Source organism: Fistularia commersonii, chromosome 12 (genome assembly GCF_037954325.1).
Source record: "Fistularia commersonii isolate RoL2024-O1a breed Wild chromosome 12, RoL_Fcom_v1.0, whole genome shotgun sequence".
Taxonomy (NCBI): domain Eukaryota; kingdom Metazoa; phylum Chordata; class Actinopteri; order Syngnathiformes; family Fistulariidae; genus Fistularia; species Fistularia commersonii.
The window spans coordinates 8,096,183-8,113,083 of record NC_141295.1 but is presented as its reverse complement, the minus strand read 5'-3'; the positions used below and the strand labels follow the sequence as shown (position 1 = coordinate 8,113,083).

General features: G+C 36.7%; 1 protein-coding gene across 1 annotated transcript; it reads left to right on the top strand.

Annotated features, from left to right (window-relative positions):
• Positions 1–4,493: 4,493 nt before the first annotated feature.
• slc44a1a (solute carrier family 44 member 1a) lies at positions 4,494–14,586 on the top strand. The gene is made up of 16 exons (XM_086156801.1): positions 4,494–4,663; positions 4,879–4,965; positions 5,614–5,756; positions 6,587–6,723; positions 7,012–7,105; positions 7,397–7,566; positions 8,419–8,508; positions 8,683–8,825; positions 9,464–9,650; positions 10,658–10,826; positions 11,318–11,474; positions 11,581–11,664; positions 11,751–11,888; positions 12,017–12,253; positions 13,865–13,939; positions 14,175–14,586. Exons 1-16 carry the CDS (start codon positions 4,640–4,642, stop codon positions 14,196–14,198), a joined length of 1,959 nt encoding a protein of 652 aa, XP_086012927.1. The 5' UTR covers positions 4,494–4,639; the 3' UTR covers positions 14,199–14,586.
• Positions 14,587–16,901: the final 2,315 nt, after the last annotated feature.

The following is a 16,901-nucleotide window of genomic DNA, read 5'->3' as shown; positions in this document are numbered from 1 at the left end:
CAAAAAAAAATCTATCATCTGAATATTTAAATATAATATTTAAAACAACTGCAACTGCCCTATAATCCTGTCTTGTCAGGTGTCCTGCCCAACGCTTAACAACTCATTCTCAAAGCCTAAATATTGCGTTATTCTAAAGTCGTACATCTTAGGAGAAAACAATGCGGCTTAAGAAAATTTGCCAGTTAAATTCTGCACTGTTGACCTAACTGAAAATAGCACTTCAGACGTTCACGGTCATTTTGACTCGCATTGCTGGGGTTGGTGTAATTTCAGGAAATCATCATGGGACAGTTGGATGGGGGTTTTGGAGAGTGATCATGGGTTTTAATGTGACTGTCCTGTGGGAACAGGAAGTGCAAGTTATTGAGGCTACAGACCATAACAATCTTGGGGCTTAAAAAAAAAAAAAAAACAGGCTCAATCTTAGTATGAGAAGATGTGTGATGTGAATGCATGTGTGTGTGTGTGTGTGTGTGTGTGTGTGTGTGCGTGTGTGTGTGTGTGTGTGTGTGTGTGTGAAGGACATTCTACATCTGGGGGCATGTGCGAGAATGTTGTAACCTCTTAAATTTCTTTTTTGATGAGTATATCATGTTATATTTTACATTATGTTAAACTTTACATTCCAATGCCACAGGGTTCAAATATTTAATGACAAAAGTGGGGAAAAAAAAAACGGGCCCAGATGCTGAGAAATACTCATCAGTGTTTAATTTGTAACATATGATCCCATCTAAATGTACTCTTTGCTGGAAGGCGTGAGAGACCAAATTTCTATTTGCAATGGTACACAAAAAGTTTAGTTTAATGCAAATTTAATGAAAGGAAAAATAACCAAAAAAGAAATCACCCCCCAAAAATTTGAAATTGAGTGATCAAAATCAAAAAAGAACCAAAGATAACTAAGGGTAAATTTAACTTGAGCACATCTGGGATGGGATCACACAAGCCACAATGGCAACAGATGGACTCTTAGGCTGGGCCAACACCCATCTTCAAACTGAGCTTTATATTTTGATCTCTACATACATGTGATTGACTCACCCTAAAAGGACCACTGAAGCCATCAAACCACCTAACAGCCAAAGCTAACAGTTTCTGAATGGCCACAGCATAAACAGAAGTGACACTTTGAACCCATTGAAGCACACCATATGTTTTCATTACATATTTATATTGTATTACTATTTCCTAAAACCTCTGCTAAATTATTTTCAGAAAGGGATACCTACCTAGCTATGTCGCTCTTGCCCAGATCACAACAATTTTCAAATGTGGCATTTATTCTCAGCCTATCAGTTGAGTTGTTGCATTTGTTCTTCTGATTTGATTCGCTATTGCCTCTTAAAACAATTCAGAAAAGGAGACACATCATACAACCACATTCAAAAAATGTCTTCAAATTTCCTTTTTATAATTTGTTTTATTATATTTTTATTGTAAGGTTGTAGGTGCAGTGGTTAGTGCTTTGACCTCACAGCACGAAGGACCCTGGTTCAGTTCTGACAAGAGGACCTTTCTGTGTGGAGTTTGCATGTTTTCCCCGTTTCTGTGTGGGTTCCCTCCAGGTTCTCTGGTTTCATCCCACAGTATAAAAACATGCAGCAGGTTTATTGGAAAAAAATTGGGAAAATGAGTAAGTGAATGGTTGTTTTACTGTATGTGTGGCCCTGTGATTGAGTGGTGACCCGTCCAGGCTATACAATGCCTCTTGCCTGATGACAGCTGGGATAGGCTCCAGCATCCCCCGCGACCCTGAGTGCAGGATAAGCAGCAGAAGATTAATGGATGATTTCTCAAAGGGAAGTGCACACATGTTATGTACCTTAAAGCAATGTGAAACAGTGACGCTTGAAAAGATCTGTATTGGGTTTTTTTATGTGATGATAAGCAAAGTTGAGAAGTTTTGGGGTATCCTCACATATCCCTTCTGACCCTTCTGTCTGCTGTTATCCAAAAACAGCAGAAGAAATGACCTGTTACCCTCCCATCACACATTATTTATCACCTCCATTGATTGTTTGAATTACTTTGTTGCAAATTACCATCATTAGGAAAGAAGAAAATGTTCAGTACTTAAATAAAGTGGGCATGAGTTTCCTGCTAAAAACAATGAAATAACATTCAAAATAGACTATCCCATATCGATCAGCACATGGCTTGGTGTCAACAATGGCGCCATTGCTTTTTGCAAGTTCTTTCTCAAACACATGACCAGTTACCCTTTGAGAACTGACAAGAGAGTCCACCCGCAAACAACTATATTATAGGCACTACATGTCCCTATACTATGGGCTAAGAGAAATATAGTCAAACCTAGGTACATAAAACACTCATTTGTATTTGTACTGAATATTTCTATAATTGTTTTGTATTACTGGCTTGTTATAAAGATAGTCTCCAAACAAACATAAATCCATTTGACAAGAAACATGAAAAAAAATCAAATACTGCTTTGAGATTATTGGTTATTCAGTCTTTAGGAAATTGTGTTTTTTTTTTTTTGTGACACGAATGTCAACCTTGAATTTCAGTGTGTATCAGTTGGAACTCATCCTAGAGAGAGCTTGCTTTGAAAACGTCAATTTATTCACATAGTGCTGAGAAAAGAAAAGGTTAGTGAATTGGCATGATTCAACCCCCCCCCCCCCCCCCCCTTCTCATTCAAAATGCTAGAATATCACTGAGGCTCCAAAATGTTAGCCATTGAACTTAATCAAAACCTCCATAGATTACAATCTTACAAGTCTCTGGGGACTTATTCATACACTTGTCCTTTTGTTAACGTGGAATGATTCTTTCACTTGGATCGGAGCTTGTGTAATCCAGGACTGTGACATACAAACTATCCAGACCATATGCTGTGTTGGCAAATATTCTTTTAATAGATATCCGGGAAAATGTGTTGTCCTTGGACACTGTTGCCACAGCAGCATCAGCAGGAAATTCTTAAGACTTAGAGTCAGGGGATGAGAGGTCAGAGTGTGTCTCATCATATGAGGAGTGACTGCACAACAATGAAAGTTTGGCCTTATAGTTGCTTGAAGATTAATTTTGGAAACTAAATGCATCTTCCAAACATCTGTCCTTTCTTTCTCTCTTGCACCCCCATATACCTTCATCTTATATCCATTAGATAATATGTTCATGCAAAATTAGTAGGTCATTACTGGAAATTTTGATTTACATTCAACATGATACAATAAATCTACCGTAATAGAAGAAGCGGTAAGCGTGTCTAAGTGGAAACAAATTTTATTCCAAATAGAGAGTGATTTACGTTGACTGTCATTGCATCATCAAAAAGCTAAAAACAGAGAAACAGGTTTTAAGTTTTCATCCAAATGGCAGCATTTTTTTCCATTGCTTATATTGATAAGCGTGCATGCTCCAGGGAATTGCTGACAGAATTTCTCACAGGTGAATCTGAGAACAGTTGTTCAGGTATGGGATCAACTATGTTTGCATCTGCCAATGTACACAAGGTGTGTGTTTCACAGCAAGATGAAACAAGATTAAATTCCAAACTACTTCAGGTGACTTGAGGTATTTGTGATAAATCAAACAGATGGTATCATACAGTATGTAAGAAATAAGTTGTAAAGATAAAACGCAAACTGAGGGTAAAAAACGTTCAAGGCGAAAGGCAGCCGTACACATACAGTTGGGAAAAAACTAAATGGTTAAAATGTGCTTAAAAGGAGACATCGTATACAGATACTATGGAAGGCAAAGCCCTAAAATACAAACATGACTGTGAACTCAGGATACGATTGTTCAGAGTTCACGATGCCAACTGATGCCGAAGGGTGGTGAAAGTGGCAAAATAAAAATAAAATAAAAACAAAAAAAAAGAGCTACAGAATACCTCTTTGGCAAGCAAATAAAGTTTAAATCGCTGCTCTCTTGAATGCATAAGTAGTCAAGGCTCAACCATGACTTTTAACACTGAAATCCTCGAAATACGCAGTAACTTCATTACACCAGCAAACGGCGCCATATATTTGCATGAGCAAGTAAAACCGCAAAAATGTTGATGCTGCTTCAGGAACACTCGGAACTTTTGTCGACGGAAAGTCCTTTTAGTTAGTTTTGGTTATAAACTTGATTTATTTATTTAACCAAGGCAGGTATTTTGTTTGAAATTGACAAAGAGAACATATTTGAATGACGGAATATGAGATATTGTGAATGCTGAAGTAAATATATGATGCCACTAAACAGGGTTTCTATATTTCAAGTATGGGGTCTCTAATTGTAAATAAAACGTGTAAAAGATGTTAGACTTTCGTAAATCTCCCCAAATAAGAAGAGACAAATTCAAAACCACAAAATGAATCACCATCAAAGTTTGTGTCTAAATGTGCAAAGTTGTCTGTAAATCTCTGACATTGAATGCAGCAGAAGAAAATTGTCTTCCGCGTTTACCTGCGGTCAGAAAAAAGTCGAAAACTTCTCGTATAACTTTTAAGTACTTAAAGTTGTGGGTTGTTGCTTGCCTATCTGAATTTTAAATCGATGATGGAGAAAGGGAGATTGCTTGAAGAAACTGATACATGTTAAACCTTGAAAAAAATAAAACAGAACAAGTTTTTTCCTCCGCGTTTATCCAAAGAGCTAACTCTTGTTCTTCACAATGGGATGTTGTACCAGCAAAGAGGTACGTGAGCTATAACAAAGTGGAAGTTTAGGACCGGCAAGTGGGGGGAAAAAGCCACGATTGTTTTAGGTTGCTTCTGTTATTGCGCCTACAACATCGCAGTGGCGCCGTATTCAACACTAACTACGGCTAAGGTTGCTAGCGTCAGAGCACTGCAAACTCCCAAAAAACGTCACGGATAACCGCGATATTATTATCTTTATATGCCTCGGCAGGATAAACGTGACTGGTCACCGTTGGAGAAGCGCAGCTGTACGGACATTCCATGGCTAATTATATTTACCTTGTTTTCCGTTGGAATGGTAAGCGATGCTATTTTGATTGCTACGCGTAATAGCTTTAGTCAAATTAAGCGTATAGGAGCAGAAAAAAATGTTGTAAAACTGTTTAGTTGAGGCGGGCACAAAGTCTTTTTTTAACATTTTGCCTGCTGCTCCAGTTACCATGTATGAAGGAATTCCTAGACCTCTCTAATTGTTTGCTGGAACAGTGAGTAACTGCAAAATTCAAGCTAACGTTGCAAAAACATCACAACGTTGTAAAAAGTCTTCAATTTGAATGTGTGCATCTTTGTACTACCATTCGTTTGGCCTTAGATTCCGTTTATTTTTTCCCTCTTATGAATGTCACAATCTTGTGACGATATCAAGGGATCTGCAAGGTAAGTGATGTAGAGGTATTATTCAGTTCTGAAAAAATCAAAAACAAGATCTGATATAATCAGAACATTTTCAATGTAATTCAAAATAATACCTATTCACATAATAAACACCTCACATAATTCTCAAAATGAAAATTCTCAATTGATCATCAAAGAAACCCAGTGTAATAATAAACAGTATATAAAATAGTAAATAAATAAGGCAAGGATAAAATAAATATTGGCTGATCTTTTACACTGTATCCTCTCATTGAATAACGTTATCTTTTTTTATCCATGTTATCTGTAGGTATGTATTTGCGGCTTTACCATTGCCACTGGAGCTGCCACCAGGATAATCTCAGGATATGACAGTTATGGTAATACCTGTGGTCACGAAAATACCAAGATCGATGGAGTAGAACTCAGTGGCCAGAACATGGTTGAAAAAAAGTCAGTATAAAGTTATCTGCAATTGTTCTTTTCTTTTCCGATTACTTTTTCTAGCAAGTATACAAAGTCCAGGCTTGTTAAATATATATTATATGTGTTATCATTATCATTTTCATTTTCTTTATGGATAGATTTGCTGCTTCAAGTTGGTATATTGAAAGCTATTTTACCCTCAGTGGCTGTGTTGTTAGAACTATGTCAATATGATTATAATCTGATTATAATCTGTGACCAAAAGCCCTGTTTTCGAATCTGCATAAAACGCCATACAGCTGCTTTAACATTCTCACATTCATTCTCACATAGACATGCTGGTTTCATGTACATAAATTCTTCTTAAGAGATCATATTGTAAAAGATTATAATGGAATTAATTTCACCAGTAATGAGCCAGCCAATACATAGTAACGATGTATTTTTGTCATAATTCTTTTCACAAGAAGAATCAACATTGTATTTCTTAATTGCATCTCAACTTTGAAATACTGAATTACTTTTTTTGTAAACATTTCAGGTTAATTCATTATTCTTATCATCTCATTGTCACATGTTCCACTTGTGTGTGGGTTGTAGCTTTTCATCAGCATGCCCCAGCATTTCCATCTGCAGGCCCAGTGTTCCCTAGACAATAGGCTCATGCTTCATTGATGGGCTGATTGCCCATCAAGACTTTGAATTCTAGACATTTCTGCTACAAACAGGGCTCTCTGTCACAGTTGTCCCTATTCTTAATGCCATCCCTCAACAGTTTCATTCGACCAAAAATGAATGTTTTTATTTTGGAAGGCAAGGTATCGAAGGACTAAACACTAAACTTTATTTTCTTTCAGGTTTGTTTTCTTTCTGGACCCGTGCAACATTGACTTGATTAACAGAAAGATCAAGTCCATTGCCTTGTGTGTTTCTCATTGCCCTTCAAGTGAAATGAAGACATACAATGATTTGAAGCAGTTTTTTTTTAATAATGGTGAGAAGACAAAGCATCAGTGAAATCACCTCTTTAAGTTAAAATGATGAATATTGCGTTTGATTGATGTGAATAGCTTTAACCTATGTGTGTGATTGTGTGTTTGTCTGACTGTGTGTATTGGTTCTTTCACAATCATTTCTTATGTATTGAATATAAAATGTTGAATATTCTCAAGAGAATTTGATCAAAATTTAGCTTTAATTGAGGTAAGGTTTATCTTGTTTTATGCCATATTTTCATCCTCCAATTATAACGAATGTGTTTTTGTTGTTTGTTTGACAATAGAATCTGCTCTCTGCACATATGATATTCCTCCTACAAGATACACAAGCCATGCAGACAGATTCACTAAATGTCCCAAACTTCCTGTTCTACCAAGGTAACTAAATATTTCAAAGTTTAAGACTATTCATCTATTGAATACTGTATATCATTTACTTTATCAAATGACAGAGAGAGCAGAGCTCACCTGAGTGACATGTGGTAACTCTACCATTGATTCATTGCCATGTATTAATTAGTTAATTGAGATGCAATTCATAGATATTTCAGAATAGACATTTTCAACATAATGTTTCAACACATTTGCAAACATTTATCAATCTGCCATTTTCCTTATGTCAGAAATTATCTACTTCAAATACATTAATACATCTTCATCTCTTTGTAGTAAGTCTGTACCTTTGTTCCACCGTTGTATTCCCATGGATATTGGCTGCTATGCTGAATTCACCCAGGCATTTGTCGCATTTGTAAGTGACAACAGTGTTTTGAGAAGGGTCATCGCAGGCGTAATGGCCAGCAAGGAAATCATCATGGGCCTCTGTGTGCTGGCTTTAGGTAAAGGATGGCAACATCACTTCCTCAGTGCAGTTGGATAGTAAAGGTGCACATTTGATAAGTTACTGATTGTTCCAAACCCCATATCATTAACCCTCTCAGGCTCAAATTAAGTTGTGGCGTAATTAGCTAAGTAGCATTTAGCTGTCGCAAATCTGCAACATCTGCCTGGAGAGGGTTAACATGGTTTTGAATATTCTCCTGGTGTAATGCACACTTTAAATGGCTGTGGAGGATTCACCAGGAAGGAAGCTATCTGATTTAAAGTTGCTTTTATCATAAAAATAATAGGTTTATTAATTTCACTTGTATCATTGCTATTGGCACTTTTTTATGTTGTTTAGTTTTTGTTGTCTACTTTCACCCTTACTGTCTTCCTTGATGTTGTTGCTGTTGTTGTTCTCTCTGCTGTCTATTTATTTGTGGATGTCTTTTGTTTTTTCTTAATTATCTCTCTATTTAAATTTATATTCACATTTATTTGACACCTATAATCTGTTATGCTTCTGTAACTAAAGAATTTCCCTATGGGGATCTATAAAGGTTATCTTATCTTATCTTAGGAACTGTCATAGTGGATACAGATGTTCTACCCAAGTGAGGTTAGACCCTCATACATCAAATTTAGGCCCCTTATCTTGTCCTGCTGACAGAAAATATCAAAAATGACAGAACTGATCATATGACAGTAACATTCATTTAAGTAATTCTTATGGTTCCAGTTATTACAGTTGAACTATCCCTGCTGAACAGAAGTGTCCTTATTGCTTCATTCCTCCTTTGTTTTATTACATAAAGCCATCTTAAATTTACTTTGTGTTTGAGCCATACTTCTTTTTCCCCTTGATGCAGTTTTGTCCCTAATCATGATGGTTGTCATCCGTTACATCTCCAAAGTTCTGGTGTGGATTTTAACAGTTTTGGTTGTCATCGGAACTATAGGTAACTATCAAAAGCAAAAGTTCATGTTATTATTATTGAAAATTTTCAATATTAGACATGAAATGGCTTGTCAGTTACTTTATTCAGACAGTATATTTCACAATTTTATACTTTTATGCAATATTTTAAAGCAATAAAGATATGAAAACTTGAATCTTGTTGTTCAATCTGCAGCTGGGACAGGAGTCCTTTGGTGGCTGTATGTGGACCATAGGACTGCCCTTAAGAACAGTACCATGTCAATATTTGGAAAGGAAGTGGCACTGGATAATGTTAAAGCCCTACTTGTGTATGCAATTGTTGCTACAGTCTTCACGGTAAGTGGTATGCATTGGTGTATGAATAAGTATTTTCTATATTTTATTTTATAGTTTGACTAATTACATGCATAGAAAATCTCCAGGATGGGGCACACTAGCAGTGCTTCAGGTTGGCAAGGATTTAAAGATAGGCACTGATGATAATATTCTTGAGATGATTATACAGTAAACATGTAAACATGCAATCAATACATGATTTATACAAAAAGGTTAGATAAGAGATAATTGAAAATACAACTTGGCCCCAGAGATTTTACACGCTAATGAATATTTTGAAGATGATGGCAGATATCAGAGGGAAAAAAATCAGACTGCTGAGGTTCTAGGTTTAGCAGGGAGTTTATGAGCTTGAATAAATAGATAAACTGTTAATAAATTGATAGTGCATAAATTTTACATTATTAAGTCTAAGCAGGGCAGAAAATACAAATAATTAAGTAGGACTGCTCTGATGGGAGGGCAATGTGATTCAGTCAGTCAGTCAGTGACTACGAATACAAACCAGTTGTTTTTGTTTGCAAAAACAGCTTCTCCTATTTTATTTTCAGTAAATCACTGGAGAAAGTGTTATAAAATTTACCCATAGCACCGCAACTGAGTAAGTAATCTTACTAAAAACATTATGCACCTTCCAGGTGATTTTGATGTTGGTGATGTTCTTCATGAGAAAGCGTGTGGCTCTCACCATTGCCCTGTTCCATGTGGCTGGTAAAGTTTTCATCCATGTTCCACTGCTGACCCTGCAGCCTTTTTGGACCTTTCTCTGCCTCATACTATTCTGGGTGTATTGGATCGCTGTGCTTCTTTTCCTTGGGATTGCAGGTGAGACAGACATTTACATTTTTCATTGGCTTGCATACTTAACTTTTTGCATTCAAAGTAAATGTTTTCGAGTTTGCCTGTGTTCATTTGTCAGCCATTACATTTTCAAACAACAGAACATTAAGTTTGTTGCTTGTGACATTTTATCCTGATGTCCTGCCATGGAAACTCCCACATTAGGAATCTTGTGCCCAGTCTTGTGATGTGGGAGGAATGAGTCAAGATCCATTTATCCTTTCTTCACCCACACCCATATTCTGGTGTGGAATTTTAATTCCATTTACATATTTATAAAACAAAAGGGTCAGCGTTCCTGAATTCAAAGTATCCGGAATTCCTGTATTTTCAATAACTTTTAGTTACAGCGGAAAAATAAACTGCAGGTTAACGTACTAATTGCATTATGCAATTAGTACACACACAAGTGTGATAACAGTGACAATGACAGAAAGACAGGAGGCAGAGCTAGAGGTCGCAGAGATGAAGATGCTAAGGTTCTCTTTGGGAGTGACGAGGATTGATTGAGTCAGGAATGAGTCTATCAGAGGAACAGCAGATTTTCGATGTTTTGGAGAGAAGGTCAGAGAAGCCAGACTAAGATGGTTCGGTCATGTACAGAGGAGGGATGGTGAATATATTGATAGACAGATGCTGGAATTGGAGCTGCCAGGCAGGAGGTCTAGAGGAACACCCAAGAGAAGATTTATGGACGTAGTGAGCGAGGATATGAAGTTAGTTGGTGTGACAGAGGAGGAAGCAGAAAATAGGGTTAGATGGAAAAGGTTGAATTGCTGTGGTGACCCCTGAAAGGAGCAGCCGTATCTCAAAAAGAAAATTTTGAACTCATGAAATAAAGTAAGCCATTTAAGTTTGAGAGTAAACAAGATGTCCTTGTTTGACTGAGATTACTTGTTCAAAAGTAAACAGTTCCTGTCAAACCCATTTATTTTGCAGAAAACTTGCCATGAAGTTTGAAAGAACCTAAACTAGTTTGTGTCTTATGACAGGAACTCCAGTAAAGAATAACTCCACTAATCTGGTTCAATATCAGATCGAAGGGCCTCTTCAGTATTTGGTTGTGTATCACGCCATTGGGCTTTTTTGGATCAGTGAATTCATTCTTGCCTTCCAGCAGATGACCATTGCTGGTGCTGTGGTCACCTACTACTTCACAAGGTAGAATAGAAGTTCTTCTGCATTAAATGGCTTTTACAGCTTAAGTTCATGATTTTCCGAGCGACAAAGTAACAGTGAAACAGCTATAAAGTTTGTTCAAATGTGTTAATCTAATGAACTATAATTTCCAAAGATCAGTGTGACCACATGTTCTTAACTATACCTGAAGAACACCTACGTTGAAAATATTTCAAAGAAATAATTACTGTCAGTGAACTGGTCTGTGAATCAAGTTATAGTTAGCTGCAATCAGAGCACAGTTTTCCCCGGTAACATTCAGGTATGCTCATCCAAGCCTTTGATCACCATAACCCACCACCTAACAATGACTAACAGGTTAGCTGCAAACTGCAAGCTCTGTGGTCAAGTACAATGTAATTTTAAGCCAAACCCTCTGGGTTGTAGCTGATTCATTGTGGTAGGAATTAAGGTTGTATATTTTATTAAATTTATCTTCATAATTTCACTTTTCCCATTTTTGATTTTCAAAGGAATAAATCTCAGATGCCATCAACTCCTGTTCTCACCGCAATGGCAAATACATTTTGTTATCACTTGGGTACGGTGGCCAAAGGTTCTTTTATCATCACCTTGGTTAAGATCCCTCGTCTCATCCTGACCTACATCCACAGCCAACTGAAAGGAAAGGTACACTGTGAAATCATACACACAAAATCTTTGATAAATGTTAATATCCTTATTTTGGACTAAGATTACACTTTGTGAACATTTTAATTTGTCCATTTTTCTGTAGGAAAATGCCTGCGCTCGATGCATGCTGAAGGCTTGTGTCTGCTGCCTGTGGTGTCTCGAGAAGTGTCTAGCATACTTAAATCAAGTAAGTGGAAATAAGTTGTTGAAGGAAGAGAACATCAAAAGATGATGAGACTTTACAATATTCATATCCATATCTCATTGTTTCAGAACGCTTACGCAGCAACAGCCATCAACAGCACCAATTTTTGCACCTCTGCCCGTGATGCATTTGTCATTCTGGTGCAAAATGCCCTTCAAGTGGCAGCCATAAACACTGTGGGCGACTTTGTCCTTTTCTTGGGAAAGGTATCACTAAGATCAACTTTTTTCCTCAGATACTGTCATTTGCCGACTGCAGCCATTTGTTATTTTATATGAGTTGCTTCACTTGCCTCATGTTGGTTTACCAACTGTCATGTAATCTGTATCTTCAGGTGCTTATAGTCGCTTGCACAGCTTTTGCTGGCGTCCTGGCCCTGAACTACCAGAGGGAATACACCGTGTGGGTCCTGCCTCTATTTATTGTCTGTCTGTTCGCCTTCCTGGTGGCCCACTGCTTCCTTTCAGTATTTGAGAATGTAGTTGACGTTCTCTTCCTCTGCTTTGCTGTGGACACAAAGTACAATGATGGCAGCCCTGGACGGGAGTATTACATGGACAAGGCCTTAATGGTGAGAGCAAAGCACATACGAACAGTGGTAATACACCTGTATTGACCCTGTTTTGTGTTTTTGATTTTTCTGTGATAAACTTATGTGTGCGTCATTGTGGGTTGTAAAAAACGTTCTGCCTCTTAAGCTTAATGAAGTATTTAAAGACCAGCTTGGATCATCTGAACACGCAACAGGATGGTTTGAGCTCATAAAAAGTTGACTTGTTTAAGAATCGGACTCTTGAAGGACAACAATACTGCAAATAGGCTATAGTGCTTTCATAGATTAAATAACCTAACAGCATCAGAGGTACCATAATTTCTGGACTATTAGCTGCTACTTTTTTCACATGTTTCAAAGGCTGCAGCTTTAATAATAATGCAGCTAATTTATGGATTTTTACAGGCTAATGAGCTTCATGCCGCCAAAATATTTTCCCTCGTCACATTGCATCAATGAAATTACACCTAGACTCCGCAGAACGTGTGTGTGGTTGATACATCTGGTGATGGTCGATTTCTGAGGCTGTTTAATTCAAAATAAGATCCTGGTTGGCTCCTGCATTTTTTTTTTAACCAGACCTGTTGCAGGCACTGAAGGAAAATAGCATTTATGGTATGCATTTAAAGTTTAAAAAAGAAAATTCTGTGTAGATAGCTTAATGGGCACTTCAGGTTTTATAGACAAGTGTGGCCTACAAGAGGTACAATTTTTATTCTATTTTTTTTTTTTTTTTTACCTTTGTGCTCCTACATCCGCTCTTATAAGTTACCCTATGTTCCTGTCTACTCTGGAAAATAGTGTTCACTACAGCCATTTCCATCCTTCTTGCAAAGTCTACCAGCACCTGTCTGTTTTCCTATCCTGGATACCAAATCTTCCCATCACTTCTTCATCACCTCTCTTGCCTGCATCAACTCCTACTCCATTTCTCTTCCTGTCAGTACCATGATAGTACAGCTTAAAGCCTGCTCCTAAGCTTCTAGCCTTACTACGTTTCCACCTGGTCTCCTAGACACACAGTATACCCACCTTCCTTCTCAGCCTCATGTCGGCCAACTCTGTACCTTTTCCTGTCATAGTCCCGATATTCAAAGTCCCTACTCTCAGTCCCAGACTCTTGTCTTTCCTCTTCTCTCACTGCTTCCAAACATGCCCTTCTTCTCTCCTTCTTTGACAGTAGCCCGATTTCCACTGACATCCTGCAGGTCATCATTACCAATGTTGGTCATTGTTAATCCGAGCCTCGACCGATCCGGTATGAGATTGTTAGGTTTGATTAACATGTTTGGTTTTGGCAAAAGTTTTACGCCGGATCCCCTTTTTGATGCAACCCTCTGGATTTATCCAGCCTTGGGACCAGCTCAGGGAGACACTGGCGTGTTTAGCCCTGAGGCTGCATTACATAAAACATATTTAATTTCATCGCATTAATTTTTTTGCGCAAACATTTTGACACCAAATATAAGGTGTTGTCATTAATGTAGCTTCTCACAGTACCTTGTTAACATATATTTGTGCTTTTGTTGTGTAATGGCAACTTGTTTTAAAGCTCATTTTTTTAATTTCTAGATTTCATACAAAACTATGTGCAAAACAACATCGCAACTTCTGTCCTTTCTCACCTAGGAATTTGTTGAGAATAGTAAGAAGATGGGTCGGCACAAGTCTGCTGATGGAAATGTCAGGGAAATGAAGTCCATGGTGAGTTATAGTCCTTTATATATGTTAATAATGCCTGTTGCCACAGCCAGTACAGTACCAGCTGTTTAACAGTCTTATGTTTGTTCAGGGTGAGTATACTGTTCAAGCTGAGGCTCTCATTCAAGGAAATAGACTATGTCTATGTTTATATGTCCCTCTAGAAGTATCTGTTTTGCTGTCTGATTCTGATATTATGAATAACAGTAACTTGTTTTTCTTTCTTTTTTTCTTTCAGGCAGGTAGAGGGATGTTAGCTTGAAGAACTTGTTAAACCAATATGGATTCTGCACAATATGCCATGGGCTGCAATAGAATAACACTCCTTACAAATGCGTTACACTAGCAAAAGGCACACATTTTTTTACAAGACTTCACAAGGACGATATGTTTTTAATTCAATAGATATTTCAAGTCTATGTCAGTTTTATATGTATAATTTAATTATGTTTTGAATGCGTCTCTTTTTTTGGAAAGTTTAATATCGTTAGGGGCTGCACTACAAGCTTTTATATGCATGTTTTGACAAAGGCTTCTTGAGTTTTATTGTTAAACTTTTAATCTGAATTTGTAAAACCTTGCCAAGAACAAAAAAACCCTGTCATTTATTTGAATAAAGAGAGCGCCTGATGAAAGAGCGCGTTATTTTAGCCATTGTTCTGCTGTTGATCAATCTTATTTGTACAATGTAATTATTCATCATCCTTTGTGAACAGCAGGAGGCAGCAGATCACTGGAATTGAAAAAGCAAAAAAGACCATGCAATAATTAAAATTTGCTGATTTTGGAAACCTTTTACAAAATACTGCTGGAGATACCTGTTTAAAATACATTTTTATAAAATATATGAGCAAATTATTTATGTGAAAATAGTTATGGAAAAAAATGCTCATAAATGTAAAATATCACAGCTACAGTTACAGAAATTGCTTAGTTGATAGTTAGACCATGTTATTTTATCTCCCTAAGCATAGAGTATTTTCCACCTCATAAACAAAAAAAACAGATTTTTATATTATCAGATTAGTTGACTTTTTTGTGCTTCATTTATTTTTATTCATCACAAAGACTGGCCTGTGATTAAATCAATTCCCAGTGTCTAAATCTGCAATCTACTAATGCATAGTTTGCTGTCTTATTCATCCCATTTCTCCAGTCCAGGAGTTAGAATCAAGCCACTAAGCAACTGAGTTATTGATGGGAAAGCTCTTTGTGCACAGCTCCCTACCCCAGTAAAACACAGCAATTCAGAGAAAACTGCCTGATGGTTGGCTGTGAATCACAGCTTAGTGATCGCTATAGTACTTACAGGGCAATAACCCTTCCTGGAAGTCCTTTGTTACTGGAGGAAAAGATAGGAACAAGCATTTTGCATTCGTGAGAAATCAGCAAGATTTGACCATTTCAGTGCAACCATGTATGGGTTTTACATTTTATTTAAAAAAACATGATGCAATACTTTTTTATTTCAATGTAAAAACAAATACAATTTGTTTATAATTGCAAAATAAAGCATTTCTGGGCAAATTTCACATGAGATCTTAACTTGTGTAGTAAAATGAGGCATGCACTATGTTGTCTTATATGATTGGCATATTATACCTTCATGGTTTTACTAACTTAATTTTACTTTACTAATTGTAATTTCTTTGACTTAATTTTACTGGTAATTTGTAAATGATGATACATTGCTCTGTTCATATTCCTTCTCAAGGGTCACACTGTCATATATGTTCAGGAACTGCAATTGAAAAATAGTCTCTTGGCTAACTCTTGTACATTCACAGGACGGTTAATTAATGTGCACCCTCCCTGATAATTAAACTACACAAATACATAAATAAATAGATGAGTAAGTAAATGGACATGTATAAAGTGATATGCCTTCATTAGATCACACTGACTTCTATTTAATGATAGCTTTGGTTTGTTAGCATGGTATCGGCAGATTAGTTTGCAGAAGACTTGAGGGTTCCTATTTCATAACATTAAAAAGTCCTGTATATATTTCAGATGGGCATTGTTACTTATTTTAAAAATACTGTTGTATAATTGAATGATTAAAGAAACAAACACCATGTTGTCACAAGTAATGCAGGTTGAAAGTATGATCACATAACTGGCTCATCCAAGAAACCTGATTTCAAGCAACGAAAGTCTTTCCTGCAATTTGTGGCATTTCCCATCAGCATTGAGTCATTCTTTTCCCATACATCTGCAAATGTCTTTTTTTAAACAAGAAGGAAATGAGCTACAGATTGTATCTCACTCCTTTTTTATGGTTAGAACATAGAGGCAGGGGTAAAGTGTGAAGTTTTGATATGCACCTAGTGACCCCCCCTTACCTGGAGATGCTGGTAGGTCAAAATTAAAGGTTCTGCAAAAACAAAACAAAAAAAGAAAAAGGGAAGAAAATTTGCTGAACAATGAGTGTTACTTCTTTGTTATCAAATGCTTGTACATGCAAGTGTGATGTGATCATAATGCGGTTGGTGAAATACAATGTATTTACCTTTTACTCTTTTATACAATATAAATATAATCATGCTCAGAGAACTCACTGACTGCCAACAGGTTTGTTATTCTTCTAATGAACAGGTTTAAAGTAATTCATAGAAAATGGAGGATCCCCCAAAAAAGGCTAAAAACTAATTTTACAAGGGAGGTAGTTTGGTAGTTTGGAGTTTTGCTTCATCATATTTTCCAAAACATAAAATTATAAGCAGAGAAGGAAAATCTTAGATATGGAACTGAATTTCCCCAGGCATTCACAGCATACATTTGTTTTTGAGATACACTTGTAACTAGGCTACAAAACGTTGGTCAATATAGCTTTTATTTCAGCAAATCAGACATACAATGTAAAAAAAATGCATTATAATCTTTTAACACTATCAGAGCTGTGATGACAGTGTATTTGATTTTTGAAAAGTGGCTACAGTGTCTGAAATCATCTAAACGATTT